This window comes from Antrostomus carolinensis, unplaced genomic scaffold (assembly GCF_000700745.2).
Source record: "Antrostomus carolinensis isolate BGI_N321 unplaced genomic scaffold, ASM70074v2 scaffold717, whole genome shotgun sequence".
NCBI classification, from domain to species: Eukaryota; Metazoa; Chordata; class Aves; order Caprimulgiformes; family Caprimulgidae; genus Antrostomus; species Antrostomus carolinensis.
In genome coordinates, this window is record NW_010329229.1 from 1 (window position 1) to 23,113 (window position 23,113).

The following is a 23,113-nucleotide window of genomic DNA, read 5'->3' on the forward strand; positions in this document are numbered from 1 at the left end:
GGTGGCGGGGGTCGATGCGTGTTTCCACCAGCACGGGTCGTGGATTTGTTGTGCGTTGTAAATCCCAACTACTGAGTATATTCCGATGGCGCACTGTGTTAGTTGTCTTGGTCCGAATCGTAGCAGGTTGCGTGAAAGTGAAATTACCCTACGGAGCCTGGAAAAGTGGGCTCTGGAAAGATGAGTTTCTCTAAATGATTTTCAGAGAGTACTGCACAGGGAGTCAGTGTTAGGTGTCACAGAAAAACAAATTTGATGTATAAACAGGAGGGATGTGAAGGGTACAAAAGCGTCCCAGGAGCTAAACCAAGGTTTGCTGTTTAGAAAATCGTAATCTTTAACATTTGCCTTGATATTGCATTACATACATTAACAGCATCTTCCTTTTAGACATTTCTTCAAAGTTAACCATCTTCCTGTTTTTTAATTTGTAAAGCCTAACTAACTTGCAATTGTTGGATTAAAACTGTGGATAATTAACAGATCAGGGGCTTCAGCCATGGGGTCCCAGATCTCAACTGAGTTCCTAAATCTCACTTTTTCCTCCTTAAAAGGAAACTATTATTAGATGATGAGTGTCAACTTTATTGACCCACATATTAAATTAAACATTAATAGCACTACCAGTGAGCATATATTAATACCTTCTGGCTCCAGAGGAGGAACAGACTCACTGTTGTTGATAATTGACACTATTTAATATGTAAACATTTAGATACACAAGACATAAATATCACTTACATGAATTTTATTAACTGAAAGATTGTAAATGCAGTGTCTAGGCTGAGAGAAATGTGGTCATTGAAAGGTGAATCATGCCATCTCTTCTGCTCTTCAAATGCGTATAGAGTTCCTTACCATCACTATTGATAAAGTTAACATTGCCCCCAGTGTTGAACATCCATAGTTCCTGTCCACTAGAAGTAGAAACATTAAGTGTTATCCATCATCATTCTGAGAATTAAGCCATAAATGTTTGTGTTTTCCTGAAATACCTGTGTCTCTTACAAAGGATGATAACATTTGGTTTGATAGTCCATATCATGTACCCATATGCTTCTGTGGCTGAGTAAATTATGCACAGCTCTGGTGTCATGTGTCTGTAGCTGTATGGTAGAGAGGAGGAATGGCTAATTTAGCCCTATTAGTTTTGCTGAACCTCCCAAGTGATGATGCGGGAAGAACTTTCCCAGCATATGCCCACACTGGGTGGTACACATCATGGAACCAGTTCAATTATTTGCTCCCTGGGGCTCCAGCTATAGCAGTGTGTTGGGAATTAGCTCCTATAACAAGCACTGAAGTGTGTGAAGAAACTGCTGTAGTAAGAGTAAGAAGATACCTGAGTTGTGAGGAAGACTTCTGGAAGATGTGGACAAGATAAAAGACTGCGAGAGGTTTCTTACAGAATAATGGTTTATTATTGTATGTTGTTATGTTACAGAATCACAGATGAACTTTCAGTGAAAATCCAAAAAGCAAATACTCCAGGACACAGTATAAAGAGGAGAGAAAATAAAATAATAGTTGGCTATATAGGGATAGCATGTTCTCTCTTTAAATGGTGAGTTCATTCAGTTTTCCTCATCTCAGAAAGAAAATACCTAAAAGTGTCACAAAGATAGCATAAGTAAAAAATGACTAATCAGATTGCATTGGAGGAAAGAAGGCTGAAAGATGAGGAGACTCATAGTTGGAAATGAAAGAATAGTGCAAAAAACATTTCAGAAAGTAGAAGAGTAGATGGCAAAAAGAAAAACAGACCATTTCTATTTAATACAAGAATAAAAACATGCTCTGAAAGTAAAAAACATGTAAAAGGCAACTAGAACTACTGTGATATGGTTATGTTGGTGGGTGTGATGATTACTTTTTGTTCAGCTGGACCATGAAAAGCAGCCAAGTTTCTCAGAGGAAATCAGCTACTTGACACAAAAGATGCACCACCCGACCACAGGCTCAAAGCAAAATATGAGACAATGTTGACCTTGTGACTCAAGAAGTCTCATTGGCAAGCAGAGAGGCTGGCTACTGATTTTTTTTGATAGTGTAAGTGTCTAGGTGTGAAAAAGAAGCATAACAAGCATAACAGAATCAAACGCATAGATGAGGGACCTGGAGACACAGAACAAGAAATGGCAAGTATGACTTTGAGAAGGCAGTGTACAACAAAATGAAGCAACAAAGCAGAAATAAGATCTATTCAAGTTTGCTGCTAACAAAAAAAAAACGAAACCAAACCAAAACAAAACAACCTCCATGTATTTGATTTCCCCAGATAAATAAGTTTGGACATTCTTTGTGGGCAAACAGGATTACAACAAAGAAATGGCTGATTCTTCTATAGTTTTTTCCCCCTCAGTGATACCACCACCACCTTAGGACCCTCAGTTACTGCTCACTGCTTGAGTCAAGAAGGGGTAATCATATTTAGTGTAACGGATAATTAATCTATGGAACTCAGAGCAAAGAATCTCAGTGAGATAAATCATTTTGTAAATTTCTAAGAGCTTTAGACAATTAGTGAAGATACGACATCTGCTGTTATATTTTCTGCCCTGGTAATTACAAGGACTATTAATTCTCTCATCTCAAGGGAATGATCAAGTGAAAAGATTAGGAAGCTGTTTACATTTACGGTACCTTTATATAGTTAGATGACTATGTAAGCTTTCTTCTGAAGGGTGTAACATTTTTGGCGAAATGCTGAATTAGATGTGCAACTGTTTTGTTGTTGGTTTTTGGTTTGTTTTTTGTTTGTTTGGGGTTTTTTTTTGTCTACCTCCAGTAGATTTAGGCAAAAGGATTAAGATGTTTGTCAACTAATAGGAAGAGATCAGGTGGAAAATAAATGGGAGCTGGATGTGTGGGATTGCACCTAACAAAATTTATCTCTAATCCAAGTAAATTATTTTCTAGAAGTGCCCAAAATACATATACACATTTGGTTATACCTGTATTTTGACTCAGGTTGTCTGATTAATAAAGGACTCTAATTAATTTTTGCCAGTTAAGCATCCATCCTCATATTCAAAGGAACCACACACATTAAAGTCCCAGTTGGGAGCATTTCTGAAGGTTAAGCCAATTGCATAGAGTGTAATGAGAGGAGTTTTGGCATCCTGCTCTAGGAACAGGTGTTTAAAATTCATTGCATGTCCTCTGCAAATGGTGGGCATTTTCTGCTGTCTTTGCTTTGTTTTAGGCCTGCTGGTCCTGCAGAACTTACTATCTCATTATCAGTTCTCATGGGGAACTGATGTTTGTAATAGGGCTGGGAAGCCAGTTGCTTCCCTGCCAGGAGGGTATGCTTTAGCCATCTAGAGAGGCTAGAGAGTTCTATAGAGTGATGTTTGCTCTTTCTGTTTTACTTGTCAGACAACAATTTTTTTAAGGTTGACCATGTAGATAGTATCAGCTTCTACAGGATTGGGTTTTTTAATCTAAATAGTCTACTTATAATTATTTTATTACCATAAAAGTTTAACCTCCCAAGTTTGTAACCCTACTGCTGATTGACAGTTTACTATAGAAGTATGGAGGGAGTAAGAAAACACTGGAGCATCCTGTGCATGGCCATTCTGTAATATAGTCTTGCTCTTCCTTGAAGAGCAATGTTGTGGGTCATCCTGCTGTAGCTGGCATGAGTCTCCTGTTGGCTGTCAGCTCTCAACCTGCTGATGGCAGCTGATGGTTTACATTTAGTCCTGGTTCCTTCAAACATACATGTATGCAAGCATGCAATTACACACACACAGTATAAGCTCTAGGTATACTTGCACTATGTGGATACACCTAGTGAGGGGAGAGGAACAGATTTACAAGCAAGTTTTTGTCAGCTGTGCCAAAGCAAGCGTGAAGGGGACCAGAAATGGCTTGAATTAATGTGAAGACTGCTGTGATCGGTGTAGGACTGTCATACAAGAAAGGAATGTTTTCTTCATGAGAAAGCAACTTGTGGGAAATAGTTGAGCATTCTGTTACAGAGAAATGTGATAAAATTAAATAATAAACATTTGAACAGTTAACAGACCGATCGAATTATTTATGATACAGCTCATCACCTGTTCAGAACAAAGTTATTACCAGAGGGAAATATGAGTCTGGGGAACAAAAGTGCAGGGTTACTGAAAAATATGCTTTCCAAAATCAGTGTTAACAAGCTGTGAATACCAGAAATGCATCTAATTTGGAAGCATAAAGGTAGAACAGAGGGATAAACATACCGGAGACCAGATTTATTTATAGTAAATGTGAAGGTAGTCACAACAATGCAGAAGTGCTCAACAGGCAAACAGCAGTGATACAAAGTAAAAGCAAAAGTTTTACAAAAGAATCTTCCTGCATACACAATTTGCCAAGAAATAGAGATGAAAAATACAGAAACAATTATAACAGCTGGAGGACAAATTTGTAATGATGAGACAAAATATTTTGCTGGGTCTTATCATATGTGTGAAATGTTCATTATATAATGCTGGGTAAGAATGAACATAGCCCTGACAATTAAAAAATGACACTTGAGCTGTGTGAACCTTGTTACAGCTGTGGCATGCTTATGATTAATGACAGTCCAGTGAGCTTATGATGTGTTTTCATTTTGTTTTCTTGTCTGAAATAGGATAATGAGGTTTTCCTGCAGATGCTTACAGAGACATCCTCGCAAGTGTGAGAACAGCATGGGACCAAGCCCAAAGCTGTTTTTTTGTTTAATGGAAGGCAAAGGGGGCAGACCTGGGTTGAGCAGAGGTGGGAGTTACCTCCTATTGAGATTAAGTGAGAGTTAACAAGTAGGAAAGTAGGTAGTTCAGAAAAAGCCTTGGAAGTGGAGACAAATAATTTACATTTGGTGTGTTAAGAGAGGAGACTCCAATGTTCAGTGCAATATCTTTGGTTCCAATACTGTGGGCAAAACACAATGACCCGGTCAGGCAAAAGTGAGACCCATCTTCTCTGGTTACAGACAGCACACAATTTATGACCTGGGGGCCTATAAGGAAGATGAGGACAGACTTTTTAGCAGGGCCTGTAGCAATAGGACAAGGAGTAATGGTTTTAAACTTAAAGAGGGTAGACTAAATATAAGGAAGATATATTTTATTATGAAGATGGTGAAACACTGGAACAGGTGGCCCAGAGAGGTGGTAGATGCCCCATCCCTGGAAACATTCAAGATCAGGTTGGACAGGACTCTGAGAAACCTGGTCTAGTTGAAGATGTCTCTGCTTACTGCAGGGGGGATTTATTATTAATAAATAATATAAGTCAGATAAAATGATTTGGACAAGATATTTATGTATTTATGTGCTGTAATCATGTAGTAAATCACAGTAATATTTGACTTCATTTGATTCCCTTACGGTCAAGAAGCCGTAGAGCTCTGTTAGCATTAAGAAGTGATATACCAGCCAGTAGATGGTGATGACTGTTTTGAACAAATTCAGACATCAAACAGAATTAACAGCGTAGGAGGGAACGCATTCACAAAAGGGCTAGAGTCAAAAGATTTGAAGGAGATCTTCAAAGTAGGTTTCTCCATGAGAACAGGAGAGGAGATCACATGTAGACTTTTAAGTGAAAGGCTATTTTTGCCATTTGAAATTTGAGTGTTTTGACAGGTTCAGGTTATGAGAGAAAATACAAGACTCTTCACCTGCCACTGTCTGAAGCATTCTAAAGTATTATATCCTCATCTGTAGGGATGTGGATGAAACAGAGGTAATTGTGGAAGATCTGCTAGTGCAGAGTGAAAATGAACATCAACTTTTTATGTTCTTCAAATTTCCTCAAGGAAAACTGAACAGCAGAAATGATGGGATGGACTAACTAGTTCATATACATGGGAATAAGGGAGATTTTTTGCACCCATACCTTTTATAATTGATAAAACTCCTGCTACCCTCCAAATCCTAGAAAAATCAGAGACATACTAATTTATCAGATTGAGCTGATATTCCAGACACAAGAGTTCCCTTTAGAGTAGTCACTATGGAAAGGGTGAAGTTTCTTACGGCTGATGAACAGGAGAACAAATTAAAAGTTAAAGAAAAATATGTTTGAAAAAAGTTACAGAGATATTGTACTTTAAATATTTAAGAGAGTCAAGAACAGATATAGACCAAGAGGTGGGTCAAAAGAGACTATAACTCCCTTTTTTTCCAGGTGTTCCTTTTCCCCTGTTATTTGCTGAAAAGAGTACATTCTCTTTAGCATGGTCCACATCAGACACGTGCCTGCTACTTACACACATAGGCAGCAACATCACAGCACTATCTGTCTCTCTCTCCATTCAAGATCCCGGGTTTGTGTAGTATGCTTTTCCAAAGTTAAGACTCAAGAATCATATGCTGTCAGGGCACTGACTAAAATGTAAAAGAACTTAATTTGTTTTGGAAATGGAAGTCTACCAGTGTGCATGTTTGCAAATGGATTCATAGGCAGAACTTTTCTGAGGCAAGTTTCAAACAACATATTTTTGGAAGCCATAGTACAGAAACCTTTGCTCAAAACACCAAAAAGATGGGGATGTTTCTGAAGTACTTGCCTAATATGAAAGACTGGCTATCAAGGAGCCTCTTATGGTAGAAATGTTTCTGAGGATATTTATGAAAAATGCAGAGAAATTTTGAGGTAAATAGAATTCATGCACTTCCCAAGTAGACATGCCTTTCTTAAATTAGAAATACAAAACTGTCCAAAATTCCATATCTTGAAAGAGTAGTTTTAAATAGAAAACCATGAGGTAACAGGATACTTTAAGTTACGAAATTTTATCAAAATCATGAAGCTGACATTAAGGACATAAGTCAATAAAGGAAGATCATCAGGAGTGAAATGGTAACTCCATTGAAGTTGCTGGAAGATTTCCCACTGATCAGAAGGGGTTGTGTAAGAAAGAGGATTTTCTTCACATTCCTGAGTTTACCCAGAATGAGAACAGGAATAGCAAAAACATAATTCTGCATATCCAGAGGAATATTCAGAAAGATGTCGTGTTCTGTGCAAATGTGTAGCACTGAAGACAAGCTGCAATTACCCATTCAGAAAAAGGCTTGTCAAACAACTGCTTGTAGGTTGAGATGATTTTTCTCTTCCTTCATGCCAGAGACCAGTGAGAACATTGTTTACAATGTTGGCAATTAACGTTGTCCCAGCAGAGTAAATATATCTCCTTCTGTGATTATTTTGGGGCTATAAAACATACATTTTCTATAAAGATTTTGGGAGTGACTTAGAATTTGAAAAAGTTTTATGGAAATACAGAAAAAAAGCTTAGAGAAATTTAAAGTACAGGAGTAGATGTTGAAAGGAGACACCAAGTTATTTGAAGGCTTGAAAAATGTCTTGCAGTGGAAAACTTAAAATAGAATTGTCTAGAAATGCTTTAATAGAACGTTTTTTGGATGATAGTATCTATTAATCAAATTGAAACTGTGCAGGAAGGGATCAATTTTCATGTTTCTGGTTTTGAAATGTTTCCAGCGATTTCAAAGTTGTTAAAACAGCTTGTTTCAACATTTTCTAAATGAAAAAAAAAAATACAATTTGCAGTTTTAAAAGCCTTGCTCTCAAAATGTAACCTAACTATGTCAACCATCTCTAAACTAAGCTGGAAATATTGCAAATGACCCAAAATTGAATTGCTTTTTGCTTTCTTTTATTAAAAAAAAAAAAAAATTCTGATAGATTTTCAACATTTTCCAGAGTTCTACTTTTTGTCGGGCTTTGAGAATGGAAAATATTTTGTCCAGCTTGATTGAAAATTCAGCTGGTTCAGTTTATCAAAGAAGCTCCTTCAGTGGGTCATACCTCTGTATTAATATATTAAATTCAATTATGACCTTTCTCTGGCACTGAGGTCAACTCCTATGTAAAAGCCCCTCTCCATGCTACTTATGTCTGTCATCTGCTGAAACAGAAGGGCCACATCCAAACCACCTGTTAAGAATGATCATTGACCTACTCGAATTCCTGAACCATGCTCAGGAATTGGATGGGAGGGTATGAACTGGCCCAGTTTAAAACTGTTCCAGGGACCAGTATAGGCAACTGAGTTTCAAGACCTGGGTTTGTTTCCTGGCATGGTTTATTTTATTTGTATTTTGTATAGGCATGTTTTATGAAGCATACAGTATCTTTTAATCTCACATAGAAAGACATGAAAGAAGCAATGACTGTAAATTAGAACTACAAAAATACAAATCAAAAATACAAATTTCTGACTAAGTGATTAACCATTGAAACAAGCTGTAAACTCAGCATTTCTTAATGTCTTCTTTTGCCAAGATAGCATAGTCTGCTGCAGAACATGCAGAAGCCAAGTAAAAATTACTGGGCTCAGGAAGGATATCAGGGTAAACAGTAGATTAAACCAAACAGCCTAATAATTCCTACTGGAGGTAAATAATCTAAAAAAATCATATGCAAAAATATCATTTGCTTGTGCTACATTATTATTAGATCCATTCACTTTATGGAAGCATCTTAAACCACAATTTGCCACATTAATTTCTCATTAAGCTGACATGCACATTCTGAGGGCTACGTTTTAACATTTAGCTACAGGCAGAACAGGAGGACACCTTTCTCAGGACTGGCAGGAGATTCAAGGAGGCAAACTTCTGGTCAAGGCAGGGCAGTAGCTTGTGCCAGACTCTTTAAATCAAGAAGCACATCCTCAGCCAGTTCGCCCATGACACTGACCAGGATGTATATGAAATAAGATTGAACAGAACCTTATCTTTCAAATCTCCATACTACAAACATTTTCCATTTGCTTTTGCTAATTCTCATGCATTTTCATGTTGAATGTGCCTTAAGATCAGTGTTTGTTACTGAGAGATGTATCTGGATATTATTAATTATATATATTACAATATAATGATATATGGTTTTATATATATTAATTATATATTAATAATAAAAACGTTCCCAGATTTTGTACTGGAATTTTCATCTCTCAAAGGTGCCTGCGAGCTAAATATTGTTCCATGGAGCTAATAGATACCTAGAGGGCTATTTTTCTTCCTGTGATCCTCTAGAAAAAATATGCTTAAACTCTCATTGCACTTTTCCACTGGTTCAGTTTAGTAGTCTGTAGCCTGGAGCTATGGATACAAAATATTAGCTGTTAAACTGTCAAAACTTGTTGTAACAAGCAGCAGCAGCCATTGCTTGAGGGACATTTAAGCAGGGTTTATTGAATACTTTTAAAGCGTACAAAAGGCTCTTTTAAAAAGGAAAAGGATTTTTATAGTTATGTTTTATAAATTACATGATACTGGAAAAATCAAGCTGAAACATGTCACATAGAATAAAACTCTTAATTAGGGCTCAAGCGGCATTTCTGGTGATCCACTATCTCCTAAAATACATCTGTTCACAGAATTTTGTTGGTATGAAATCTGTTCTCCTATCTTTGGCCATGCTATTGGATATGCTAACTAATTGTGGCAGAAAAAGTCAAATACAGGGCAGCAGGGGTAGCTAAGTGTACAGTATGGTCTTTGTACAACTCAGGGCATTGTATAATGTACTCTGAAGCCAGCTGCATTTTCAGAGCAGAATTTTAGCTACTAATGTATATATGCTGTCTTGGTCTACCACAGCCTTGGACCAGAGGTTAAGATTTAACCCTAGGAATTTCTTATTTATGAAAGACTGTATCCTACCCCTATTTATACCACTTAAATGTTAGGTTTTAACGTGTTTCTGAAGCAGTTAGCCCACAGAGTCAAAAGTCTGGCAAGTCCTGAAGAAATCTGTGTATCAGTTGGGTTGTTTAGAACTGGTCTATCTTCACGTGCATTTACAGAAAATGTTGGCTGTGGTTTAACTTTTTTCAGCAATGTGTGTTCCTGAGCAGACACCCTTTGACAACCATGGCTAGGTGTATTTGGGACCATTTGGGTAGTCCTTTACTTCCTGGGTTGTCTGACTGTGTGGCTAGTGGTACAGATACTGACCCCTGGCCTGAACAATTAATGGAGTATTTGTGAAATAGATATTAGAGAATGATAACATTTTAAAGGTAAAGGCTTAGATGTAAAAAAGAAAAAAATACTAAATAGGACTTTAAAGCTCTACACAAGATAATTATCAAAATGCTTCTATCTCCTTACTTGTGTATTTTTTATTTTTTTTTTTCTCTCCGTGTTTGTCTGTCATGATAATCTTTGTTTCTAATTCCTTGCAGACATCTCAGTCAGTCTCTTAGCAGTAGTCGTCAGCTTCTGTGGGCTTGCCTTGCTGGTAGTCTCGCTTTTTGTCTTCTGGAAGTTGTGTTGGCCTTGCTGGAGAAGCAAACCTCTTGCTTCCAATGCCAGTAATGTTCCTCAGAGCAACTCCAGTGTTCCTACGGAGGTTTTGGAGACCAGTGAGAAAAAGGAAGTTAAAGAAAATGGGAAACCTACAACAAAGGTACTTGAAGCTGCGTTGAAAATTAGCCACACTTCACCTGACATACCAGCAGAGGTCCAGAATGCACTGAAAGAGCATCTGATCAGACATGCACGCATGCAGAGGCAGATCACTGAGCCCACATCTTCATCAAGGTAAGTCAGGGGCACTTGTGTTTATGACACGTTGCTTGGGAACAGGTAGAGCCAGAACATTCTGCTGAAAATTTCCAGGATCCTGGATTATTCACTGATTTCTCAGTTATAGTTGAAACAGCAGTCACGTGAAGGTGAAGCCTGTGTCCTTTGAACAGAATTTTCTGAAACATATGGTGTACCTTCAGTTATGTCATTATTTTAAGGAATGAAGATCAAATCTAGGTCTTCTAATAGTTTGTAAATACATATGTCACTACTTTAAGCATTTCCATTTTAGGTTTTGTGTATAGGAAAATCTATTTCAGTGTTATTTTTTAAAGTAGTGTAAGTCTGTCTTTTCACAGAGATATTTTTATAGGTACAGCAGTTGCTTTTCCAGATGAAAGTTTTCCTCTCCAATAAATAAATGACAGATTTGTTGTTGATGGCACATTTCTGTAAGACATGGTTTGCTACTTAGAAAAGAATTTAAATCCCAGTCTAAGATTGTAGATCTTTATGGACTGATCTTAAAGCAGTACAGATTTTATGTAGATCCTTAAATAAATGACAAGCATGTAGTATTGCTGAAGTGATTTCTTTTGTATTAAAGTGGAGGATACAAACTTTTATTTTGTCTCAGGTACTGCTTTATATTGAGAAGTAGTGAAGACATGTGCAGTGACCTATAGTTTCAAACGAGGTTTTCTTCAAATACAGTCAGAAAATTTAGTGCTTGGAAAACAAACAGTGTACTGCAAAGATTGCTTCCTATATCAGAAGAAAAGATGGGGGAATGTTTTATAAGCAAAGAATGGGAAAGTGAAGGCTAAAGGAGCCACCTGAAATGTAGCATAATGCCATAAGTAAGAATACAAATACTGTGTAGGAAGTAGCTTTCCCTCAAGAAAACATTTGTGAAATGAACACATGCTACCAAAGGAAAAAAAAAAAAAAAAAAAAGCTCACATGCATTATAATTGTTGGAGCCACAAGACTGGAGAAGACATGTGCTTTGCATTTAGTGGGCACCTACTTTAGTGGCTTTCTGTGAGTCCCCAAGACAGCGTTTTTTTGCCAGCTCTGTGCGCATTGTGGTGGTGAGTGCTGAAGTGCTTTTTCCCAGCTATTCCAACAATGTGGAACAGCCAACAGGCAACCACAGGAGGTTCCCAAAAATGAGAGCCCTCCAGCCAGGAGAGGTCTATCTGACTTTAGCAGCTGAACCATCTCCTGAGTTATGAGACTGTACAGCTGGCTTTAAGCCACATTGCCCTAGCCCTGCCTGGCTCCAGCTACTGTATCCACCTGCTGAGAGAGGCAGCACAGTGTCCAAGCCGCTCTGAGAACCATTTCCAAAATACTGGGAAGATAACTTTGAAATTGTAACTGTTATACTAAACACAGAGGGACCAAAATGGATACAGCTTAGCATGACAAGGTTTTTACACAACTTACTATTATCTAATAAGATAATTGGAAGAGTTTTATCCATCATGTACCAACAGGTAAATCTGTAGGTAATCAGACTGTCCGACTTCCTGAACAGACAGAAGAAATATCCAGCTGGCAAATGGGCTTTAATAGTCCCTGTGGTACTATAGGGGAAGAAAGAAATTCCAGGGATATGATCCAGAGCCTCTTCAGGCTGTGAAAGTACTCCCACAGACCTCTAGAGTGATTTGGACTGGCATCTAAATGCATATAAAATACCTGTGAGGCCAAGGACAGTTTTGCAAAATTAAAACCTGCCATCAATCTACTCTTTCTGCAGATAGCTTTGTAAGGGAGCTTTTTCTTTTAATGTCTCCAGCTTATCAGGGTTAAATATCTTCTCAGAGGGAGGGCTCCTTTGCTTTGAGTAACCCTGGTTGTCCCACTTTAGCCAATTAATAGGAGGTTCTTTGAAGACATCACCTTCCTTTATAGTTTGCTGAAAAACTCTGAACCCTTCCTCATGTTGAGAATGATATGAACCTTAAAAATTACCCAGAAATCATCCTTTCTGTGTTTGCAAATGTGTTTTTTCTACACCCTTGCCTGCCTTAAGTGAATCTTAACCTTCTGACATCCCATATTATTGCTGCCAAGAATATCATGTATGAGATGAAGACTGGACATTTAGACCAGCTTTCTGGATTAATCCTGCATTATATTGCAGAATGTTGGATCACAAAAAAACTAAAAACTGTCTCTGGTGTCCTTCATTGGGGACTTCTAAATAAAGGGGAGCCATTAGCAGACACAGAGGTAGTTTAACTTTCTCTTGCACCACATTCAATGCAGACCCAAATATACCATCTCCTATTTGTATTCCATTGACAAAGGATCTAAGAGAAATGTTTGCTGTCTACATTGCCTCCTCTACTCTGATCTCACCTGAGCTGGGGCAAAGAAACGATTTGTAACCAGTTCTGTGGTAGGTTCTTGCAGCCATTAGCTCTTAATAAAAGGAATACAATCATATTAAGTCATTGTAATTGAGGCATAAGGATTTTAAGAAGTCATTCAGAGCAATAATAAAATTTTCCCAATCACTCTTTATAAGACATGTTATTTCAGGGAAATAATGTATTTCTGCTTAACCAGGTCTATATTATTTTCATAGTTCCCAATGATATGAAAGACTTGCTTGTTTAAAAAAAAAAAAAAAAGCTCTTTAGTCCTTGATCCCAATTAACTAGTAAAGTATGATAGAAGGAGAAGTCCTGCATCAGTGGTGTTCATTTACAAACATTTTTGCTCTGTGTTATTGTGAATCACTCTTCCCAGTGCTTTGTGAAAGTATTCTTTAATATAGTTTATTGCTTTGATGATATTGCTTCCTTCAGAAGTTCACCTGTATTTTCAAAGGACATACTTTTTGCTCTTTAGCTTTAGGTGGGAGAGAAGCTTGTCATTCACCTCTGCACAGAGCAAGTTGGTTCCCAGAAGGCAAAAAAGCAAAAGTGAGGTGCTTGGGAATGTGAAGTTAAAAGGAAAACAAGCAGGTCTGTTGACTTTAGTGATGGCAAGGAGGAGACAGCTGCCTCTGTTCTGTCTAAATACTGCAAGTGCTGGTGCCCAAATGTTGGTTTAATGTCATCTAGGAAATCTAGTCCAGAACCACCCCTCATAAACCCCAAGATACCATAAATCAGCATCCTGTCCTTCTCTTTTTTCTTCTCTTTTTTCTTCTCTATGGCAATCTGACCGAGTTAGAAATCAGCTTCATACTATCATTATTCCTACGCAAGCACAATTTTATATTAGAGTTTTACATACAGATTTACTGTTACTCAAAATGTATTTGTTCTAAGATGTGAAAGGCATATCTGTTATAGTCAATTTTATATAAGAGCCAGTAGGAGCTGAAGTACCTGGATTTGCACACATTAGTGGCTTTGTAGCATTTTCACAACCTGGTTGCCTGACATCCTTGTACTTCATTATCACAGTCATTAATTCTTTTGTTATTGCGGAACAAACAAAGATAAATATGTTACCATGACAACAATGAAGCATCTTAATAATTAACAGGCTGATTAGCTGTCTTGGTGAAATGCTGTGACTCAGAACAGATTCTAGGCACTATATAGTTAGAACTTTGGCTTACCACAGCAAAAGTGCTGCTGCTTCCCACAGGGAACAGCCATACAGCTGTGCTGTTTTATTTAGTGACATCTTACAACGATGATTATGCTCATTAGAGGATCTTACATGCACAAAGTTTGAAAATTTGAAAGAAGATTGGTACCTTAGAAATCATAGATTTGGAAATTTTTTTATGTTACTTTTACAATATTAACTCGGATCTTCATACATGCAGGAAAAGTCAAGGAAAAGAGAATTTGTCGTGAATCCATTTTCACTCAAACTGAAAGGCCGTACAGTCACTTTCACTGTTTCTCCTGCATAGGCAGTTTTCTCTGTTTGTCTATGGCAGGGTTTTGAACATGATTATCTGGGCATCTCAGTACTACAGCTGCAGGTGTGAGAAGCACTCGGGAAGACACACATACACAGATTTCATTAGCACAGGTAGAAGCAGCAGTAACACAGGTCTTCCTGGACTTCATTCTGAGTCAAAGATACTGGAGAGCTAGTGCCTAAATTGCTGCATGCCCAGACTTTTATTGCCACTACATTCTGGGTGAGGTTGAGTTCCTTCCTTGTGTTTAGCATATCTATGAGGCTGGACTCATATAAAATACCTGTGAGGCCAAGGACAGTTTTGCAAAATTAAAACCTGCCATCAATCTACTCTTTCTGCAGATAGCTTTGTAAGGGAGCTTTTTCTTTTTAATACCTCTAGCTTATCAGGGTTAAAAAAAAAAAGCTTTCTCCAGCAACAACAGTTCTGAAAACTTGATCAGGCTGATTGACGCTCCCCTACAAGTGCTGCAAACTTCTCCTCACATCCCTCCCCTGTTTATCCATATTGTGAGTAGGGAGCACAACCTCTGGAGAAATGCTGATACTTCTAAAGGCATAAGTGTGAAAATGAGAACACCGGTATCCATTGGGTCTCATATAAAAAATAATAGAATAAGGACCTTTTTATCTGACTTTGCCAAACCCTAAACTGAGTTCCCAGGAGCCCATAAAGCAGGGAATGCAAACAGATCCTTCATAACCTAATGGAAAAAAATTATTAGCACATCCATTACAGGCTGCCCAGGGAGGTTGTGGAGTCTCCTTCTCTGGAGACATTCAAGACCCGCCTGGACGCCTTCCTGTGTAATTTCGTTTAGGTTCCTGCTCTGGCAGGGGGATTGGACTGGATGATCTTTCGAGGTCCCTTCCAATCCCCAACATTCTGTGACTCTGTGACTCCTCAGAGGACAAAGGCTCAAGAACAACCTTGGAATTCCGTGAGGACGTTATTGTACTTTTCTGACTAGTTAGGGCCTTTCCACTTCCCACTCCATTCCAATGTGGACATTGTGTACTATGAATTAAGGAGTTTAAACAAAATCTTTCAAAAAAAAAAAAAAAGGTAGAATGTGTTATGAGAGGAGGGTATTGTTCATTTAAATTTGAGATCAAAACACCTGTATTTTTTTGAGCTACTTCAAATCTAGACTGTGAAGTTCTCCCTTCCCTGTTCCTGTGTTACAATAGTACTGCTCCCTGCACCTACCAGTACTGAAACAGCCGAAAGGGGAAACATTCTTGTCTATTATTTATGGCTGCAGATTACCCTCTTGTATCTCTACTAAGCTGAACTGCAGTGGTTTTGTACTTCATGCCTTCTGCAACCACTTCACTTACAGCAAAAAATACAAATAATATCTATGAAATGAGTCCTGGTTGCTTTCAAATGGACAATTTGCATTTCTGATTTAAAGAAAGAAACACACAGCTGTGACACCTCTTGTTTTCAGAACACAACACCACAGGGAAACCAAGCAATAAGGCAAAGCTGCATTTGGCATTAATAAGCAATTGATTGTAAAAAGCAGAGGAAATTCTGACAGTTAAGTTGTTTTTTTAATGGCAACTGAGTATGCTCACAGGAGGAGGTAGTGAGCTTTCCCAGTACAGACTGTCGGGGTAGTGAAGTACCAAGGAAATGGTACTTCCAATGTTCAAAAACTAAACTGGACAGTGTGTCTTCTGATGATTAGTTCTATGAAGCTTTTTGACCAGTGTTTTATCCTACTGTGAGGCTGCATGGCATACCGGGTGTTTGATTTCACTCTTAGTAGGAAAGACACAAATTTCCATTGATGTTCATGAATCAAGATAAGCCCATGAATAGCTATGCCACACTGCATTCAGAATTACAAGGATTTAAACATATTGTTTCTTGGTAGGACTACAGGAATCAGCTTTCTAATACTACACAACAGAGTGTGAGAACAGAAGGAAAAAAACAAAAGCAAACCTATCACAGAAAAATTCTGACCAAAATTTTGAAAGGTATTGCAGCCAGAAAAAAATATTCCCAGTATAACTGGAGAAGGCAACCTGTACCTCAGTGTAGCAAATTCCAAGAAGGTGCATATAACATGTTGGAGGATGGCAAAGCACTATGCTGAAAAACTCCAGCCATAGCTCTGCATGGCCTTTTCAGGCCTTTCACGGTGCTCAGTGTGAAGCATGGTAAATATTTAATTAGAAAACCACCCAGAAAAATGCCTCCAAAAAACAGAAGTACTGTTGACAATTCTGCAAGGGGTTTTTTGGTTTGTTTTTTTTTTTCTGCCTGACTATACTTTACTCAGGCCCTAGCACAGTGGGATTAAGCAACGTTGGAACAGTCAACTTGTTCTGTGGAAGAACCTGAATTCAGTTTTAGCTGCATAGCCTGAAAACAAGGTTATAAATATATGTATTGCCAGGACACTGGGTGTCTCTTGGGCCAAGAAGTTCATTCTGAATTATCATTTCCTCTCAAGGATGTTTTAATACTTGCAAAACATTGTTGTGGAGGGTGGGTGAGGAGGTTATTTAAATTATTTTAAAGAGACAAACCCTTGCTGATTTGGTATTTTTCTATTTTCTACTTAGTAAAAGCCAAGTCTTTTCCCAGAGATAACCATGGCTCATTTTGTGTGTGTGTATGTGTGCAGGCACAATTCTTTCAGGAGGCACTTGCCAAGGCAGATGCAAGTGTCCAGTGTTGATTTTAACATGGGGACAGATCCGATTTTGCAAAGGGGAGAGACGACAACCAGCATTGGGAGAATAAAACCAGAACTCTACAAACAGAAGTCTGTGGATTCTGATGGGCAACAAGAAGATGTGAAAACATGTGGAAAACTTAACTTCATTCTCCGGTATGATTATGAGAATGAACTTCTGGCTGTCACAATTGTCAAAGCCTTAGATCTGCCTGCTAAAGACTTCACAGGAACATCCGACCCCTACGTTAAGATTTATCTGCTTCCAGATAGGAAAAAGAAGTTTCAGACCCGAGTTCACAGAAAGACATTAAATCCTGTCTTTGATGAAACCTTTCAGTTTCCTGTAGCCTATGATCAACTCAGCAACAGGAAATTGCATTTCAGTGTTTATGATTTTGACAGATTTTCTAGACATGACATGATTGGGGAAGTTATTCTTGATAACCTTTTTGAAGTCTCAGATCTCTCCAGGGAAGCCAATGTATGGAAAGACATCCACTGTGCCACCACAGTAAGTAATGTGTTCCAAAAGCATTAATGTGATATTTTCATTTCTCTTTTGTAGTTTGTGACAGAGCATCCTGTTTATCAACAGAGTCTGGAAGAAAAAAAAAAAAAAAGTCAATATTTTCCTTTGAGCATAGAGAATAAAATGCTTAGGAAGCTATAAAATGTAATTACTAAAAAATCTTCTGGGAACATATCGTCACCCTTATGGCTCACTCTGCAAATATAAATTAGGTCTATGAATTAAATAGTACATCACAAAAGTCACTGCTTAGCAAGACCAATTAACGTTTTCCTGTTAGCAAAATACCCTGTCCTTCAAAATGACCATCTATTAAGGGACAGGCCCCATCCTGCTCTTGTTAGCAGATTTACATAGGTTGCGAATCTTGTGAAAGAAGAGCGAGAGGCTAAAAATGCTCGAAGTCTAAAATGTTCTTTGCTGACTGCCCTTTGTTTAGGGTTCCCAGCAGATGTATCTGTGTTGCTGCTGGTTACTAGCAAAACTCAAGATGCACAAGGAAGTAGAGTTAGGAAATAGAAATTGTTTATTGTTGTGAGCAAGAAAAGGAGGCCTATGCATGGATGACAGGATGCATGACAGGCTACTAGCAGGAAAACCACCAGTCTCTAACCATTGTCTTTATTGACCTTGAAATCCAAACTCACCTTCCCTGGCTGGAATTTGAGGAGAAAAAAAAAAATTAAATGGTGAGGTGTGTTGTTTTGTTTTTCCCTTTGCTTTTGACTTTTTTTTCAAATGCTATGCTGTTTATATAGAAATTTTCCCATCTTTTGTTCTGTGAATATATCCAAAACAGTCTGAGACATGTCTAGGTTTGAGCATGGGCTGGACTTCCTCAGTGGGGATGAAGAGAGGACAGAGCAGTACTGGACACTGCTTCAGTGACAGAAGCTTCCCTTTAATAGAGCCAGAGACTTCCCATGCCTCTCCTCCCAAATGTTTTTATACTGTTCATACTTGCTAGACAGGGAAGTCTAGGTCTGCTTGACTAGGACAAAGAGAACTGGTATTTCCTCACCAGTTTGAGCATACACAATGTATTTCCTAAGGAAGGAGAAATATTAGGGAGTGGAGCACAGTGGAGACAGTTTTCGAATGTGAATTCACAAAACCAGCTCCGAACAGCCTCTGTCACACCTCCAGAAAACCATGTCTGTGTAGGCTTAGTTTGATCAAGCTCACATTTCAGGGAAATTTAAGAGCTGTGTTCTATAGCTTAAAACTGAATTTGTGCTTAAGGTCTTGGAATAATAGCCAAGTAAGAATTTTATTTTTTTTTCCTAGCTTTGATATTATCTTTAATACTTTAGTAATCATTTAAATGCTCACTGCTCCTTTGCAACAGACGTGTGTGTAAGATTTTTAGCTGATAACTAGAATGGTTTCAAAAAATTAGAATCCCTGGATGGTTCATCACTGGTTTTAAGCAGGTTGAAATGTCATACCAAATTATGTAGTTGAGAGAGATACTAATATACATCTAGATGAAAATGATTGCTACTCTCAGCCCTGAATTCTAATTTAAGTAATTTCCTCACAAAGGGTTAGTATATGCAGTTACAGTGCTTAATTTGATCTGCTGGACTTTTACCATATATGAAGTTTAAGAGAAAGCATAAAGTTTTTGGATTTCAGCCTTTCAGCCAGTGTAGTTTACAGTATTCCATGTGTATGAATAAGTTGTCTCTGCTTAAACCATTAACAATAAACACATAAAATTGAGATATCTTCTAGTATTGGGTGACCACATCAGCTTTCACAAGCCTTGCACTATTCTCAGAAAATTATGTAAGAAACTGATTAAACTACTTTTCCTGGCAAAATGAAACCTTCCTTTAAGTTGTCCTGTTATTATATGTGCAATGTGCTGCCTTGTGTTTTACTTCAGCTGTTCCATGTAGATAAAAATTGGTTAGTAATAAAAGTTTCTAGTTCTGCCATTTCAGAAACTGTAAGATGAGGGAGCCAATCCTGCACAGGAATAAACAGTGCATAAGATGTTAATTAATGGGGAATTATAGTCTTAAGCACCAGATCTAAAGTTTCTGAAAATCACTAACTGGCAATTAAATAACTAAATAATACTCGCCAGAGTCAATTGGACTTGGATTAAGCCTTGCAAAAAAAAAATTCAACTGGTTCTACAACTACTGAAAAATAACCCCACTCCAGTCAAACATGCTTTGGTGTTAATAAAGAATCTTTAAACAACAAACTGGCTGCCTCAGTGGGAAGGTTCTTACTTACACAGTTGAGCATACGAACCAAGGTGCCGTTTGGGAAATATATTTCTGTCACGCTTTTTCCTTCTTCACCTGTGCTCTGTTTTGTTGTATGTTCTGTGAAGTTTTTCAGTCTTTTGTTCAGACATGCTTCCTACACTCAGTGATTTGCTCATGCTGTTGCTAAATGAGAAATGGTAGAGGAGGGTAGAAGTGATAAAGAATTGGTCCAAAACTTAAAAAAAACACAGCAGAAGTAGCCTCCCCTCAGCTTTGAGTCTTTTACATTTCTTCCATAGACAAGAATTTTCTATTCAGAAGGAAGTGTGAAGGTAAAAATCATTCTTATCACCTGCTTGGAAAGAACCTATTTTTACAAAACAAGTCTCTGCAGTCTCAAGGTTGAACACGTACTAGACAGATTTACAAGGAAATGAACTGCAACATTTTACTACTGAAGGAAGTTACCACAGGAGATCAGGAGATGTTCTTCTATGCAAAATCTCTTTGTCAGTAGGTAAACTAATTTTTAAAATATTTGCTTGCACATGCATAAAGAGTTTTTATCTGGTACAGAAAATGCACAGTCTGGGAAAAATCAGAATGGATGGTTGCAATGAGTTATTTGAACTGTAAAACCAATGACTCTGTGGAAATCCACAGTTTTAACTTTTTTTTTTAAATATATATATAAAATAGTAATTTGGAACTATTTTATACAAGTGCAGGATTGGCCTCCCCCCTTGCTCATTTTTATGCTTAAGGTTTTCAGCTGTTAATATTTATTCATCTTTTGTAGTTTATATTTTGTTCCTTTAATTTTTCATTCATATCATTGTTTCTCTGTTATATATTATGTTGAAAACCTGCAGCTATTGTGTAATATGTAGCATGTATCTGTTGTAAGTACTAAAGCATTTTCATTTCTTAATGTTAAATTGTCAAGGTAAATTTGGTGTAAAATCTGTTGTGGAAAAGAAGCATCCTAGATATCTAATGATATTCATATCCCCAAATTTTGCATATACATGGGTGATTGAATTTTCAATAAAATGTCCATAATTTACTTCTGTTCGTTTGATTAATTGAAAAAAGAAAAAATCCAGAGGCAGCTTTGGACCACCTGTGAAGGTTGTTCAGTAAATTAGGATACTGTAATTCTTAATACACTTTAGGAAATTAATTCATATCAGGGACAAACAAATAATATCAAACAAACAAAAAATGTTGTTCAGTCAACATATCTAGCTTCAGTTTTTGCCAAATGCTTGTGAGTTTTGTATATGTTTCTGAGGTTTTGTTACTATCAAAATATAGCACATACTTTAATAAGAAAATTCATTGGAGTTGCTAACAAGCACTTAAATGCAAATATTCAGTGCTGTAAAACTGTTTAGACAAAACACCACCTCTTGTGATCTAACACTTTCTGAATGTAAAAGTTTATTCACTTCCTATTTTACTTTTTAAAACAATTGATTACTTTGGAAATCTCTGCCTCTAACTTCATTGCCTAAAAAAATTGGCAAGTGACTGTCAGAAAGATTTTCTTTCCGAAGGTATTCTGTGAACTCTGTTAGTGTAACCAATTATAGGAAACCATGCAATTGGAAAAAAAAAATAAATAGGGCTCAGAATTTGGATGAAAGCCACTTCTAGCACAGTGACAGTCTCTTGGGGATGTTAGTCATGGAGCTGTAATATATTTGTAGCGTCTTGCATTGTCTCATGTAGATGGATGGAATTTGATTTAGTTTTCCAACACCACGCATTTCAGTGCTGCAGTTTTCTCATTTGTGAAGTGGGATATAAAAGGTTTTGTAAGGACACAGACATGATGCACATGATGTGTGATTGCTGTATCTAAAGCTCTTGGAATATAAGTCAATAGCATTGCTGAAAAAGACAGAAGTGCTTAGATACCTTATTTAATAAATGAGACAGTAACATTTGTCTCAGTAGAACTATCTAAAACACTTGCCAGAGTAGGATGTCACACAGCTAACCCTGCTACCTGTTGGCCTTGTTTATGGAAAGAGAATCTTCTGACTTCCTGATTGAACAAAAATGAGCCCATCTCAGACAAATTCGGGCATTGTCTTTGCTTAGTTTTCTCCATAGTTCTCTATTTTCTAAGTGGACAAAACCCAGAACATTAGACCTTACTGTGAGTAAGGCAATAGTGGTGTAGAGCTGACAAAGATTTGTCTTGTGGTAGTCAAACTTTGAGGATGCATTATAAGGATGGTCTTATTTCTGAGTGTTCAAAGAGCAGCACTATCAGGAAATGTTTTATCACCAGCAACGTAGGGGATTGTGCTTTACAATTAGCCATCCTCAACAGAATGGACTTAGACTATTACTGTTTCTGGAAAAATTTTTGACATAATGCTAAACACGTGAAAGAACAAAAGCTTGTCACAGCACAGAAACATTTATTATCTGTATAATGAGAACAGCCCATTTAAATCCAAGAATGGCTGGCACTTGTCATTTCTAATCAGGGCAGGTAATATAAAGGATTCACATGATCACCTGCTGATGAGTAGATGAGAGAATGCTCTCGGTCAGTCTTCCCAGGAAATGTGTTGAGATTTTTCATTTAGGTTTGGGACTGCTTTAGGTCTGGGCAATAACTAGAAAAGACAATGGAGGAGGAGTGGATTTCTGTCTGATTACTGAAAGCAGGGAAGGTTTCCAGTATTATTAAATGTTTCTTGTAATTTGAAAAAAACAAATTATTTGAATATTCTACTTTGCTAGAGGCAAACTGGTACTTTCAGTCTACCTTAAAAGTAAGAAATATTAGATGAGCAAAGAACATGGTTTCCTCAAGGGAAGTAATATCTCTGTGTCCAGGCAGTACTGTGGTAGCTATGCTAAGATGCATGGTTTGACTGATCTGCTGTGCCCTAAGTGCCTCAGAGTTTCTCACTGCCAATAGTCTCTTTTCAGTCAATGCATTGCTGCTTCTGAAGAGCATCTTTATATGGGAGGCCACATACATTTTTTTTTATTCATGTGCTGGTAGATGCCACGGTTAGTTCACAGAAGTACCTCTTTTCTCAGCTGTTCTGAAGCAGAATTGGGCTCCCTTGGTGCCTGGCAAGATGAAACTACCTCTCTGGTGCAGAAGATAGATGGTTATGTACAGAGGGAATGAGAAAAGAAGCATCCAGGAGACTTCCCGGGCTGCTATTGAGAGCATTCAGC

At 37.6% G+C, this 23,113-nt stretch overlaps 1 protein-coding gene across 1 annotated transcript in view; it reads left to right on the forward strand.

Moving 5' to 3' along the window:
- The first annotated feature begins 14 nt into the window (after positions 1 to 14).
- Positions 15 to 23,113, forward strand: part of SYT10 (synaptotagmin 10) — a 33,091-nt gene continuing 9,992 nt past the window's right edge. Inside the window, exons 1-3 of the mRNA XM_029086066.1 lie at positions 15 to 165; positions 10,196 to 10,553; positions 17,093 to 17,657. Coding sequence (XP_028941899.1) covers positions 15 to 165; positions 10,196 to 10,553; positions 17,093 to 17,657 — 1,074 coding nt within the window. The remainder of the gene's footprint in view (positions 166 to 10,195; positions 10,554 to 17,092; positions 17,658 to 23,113) is intronic.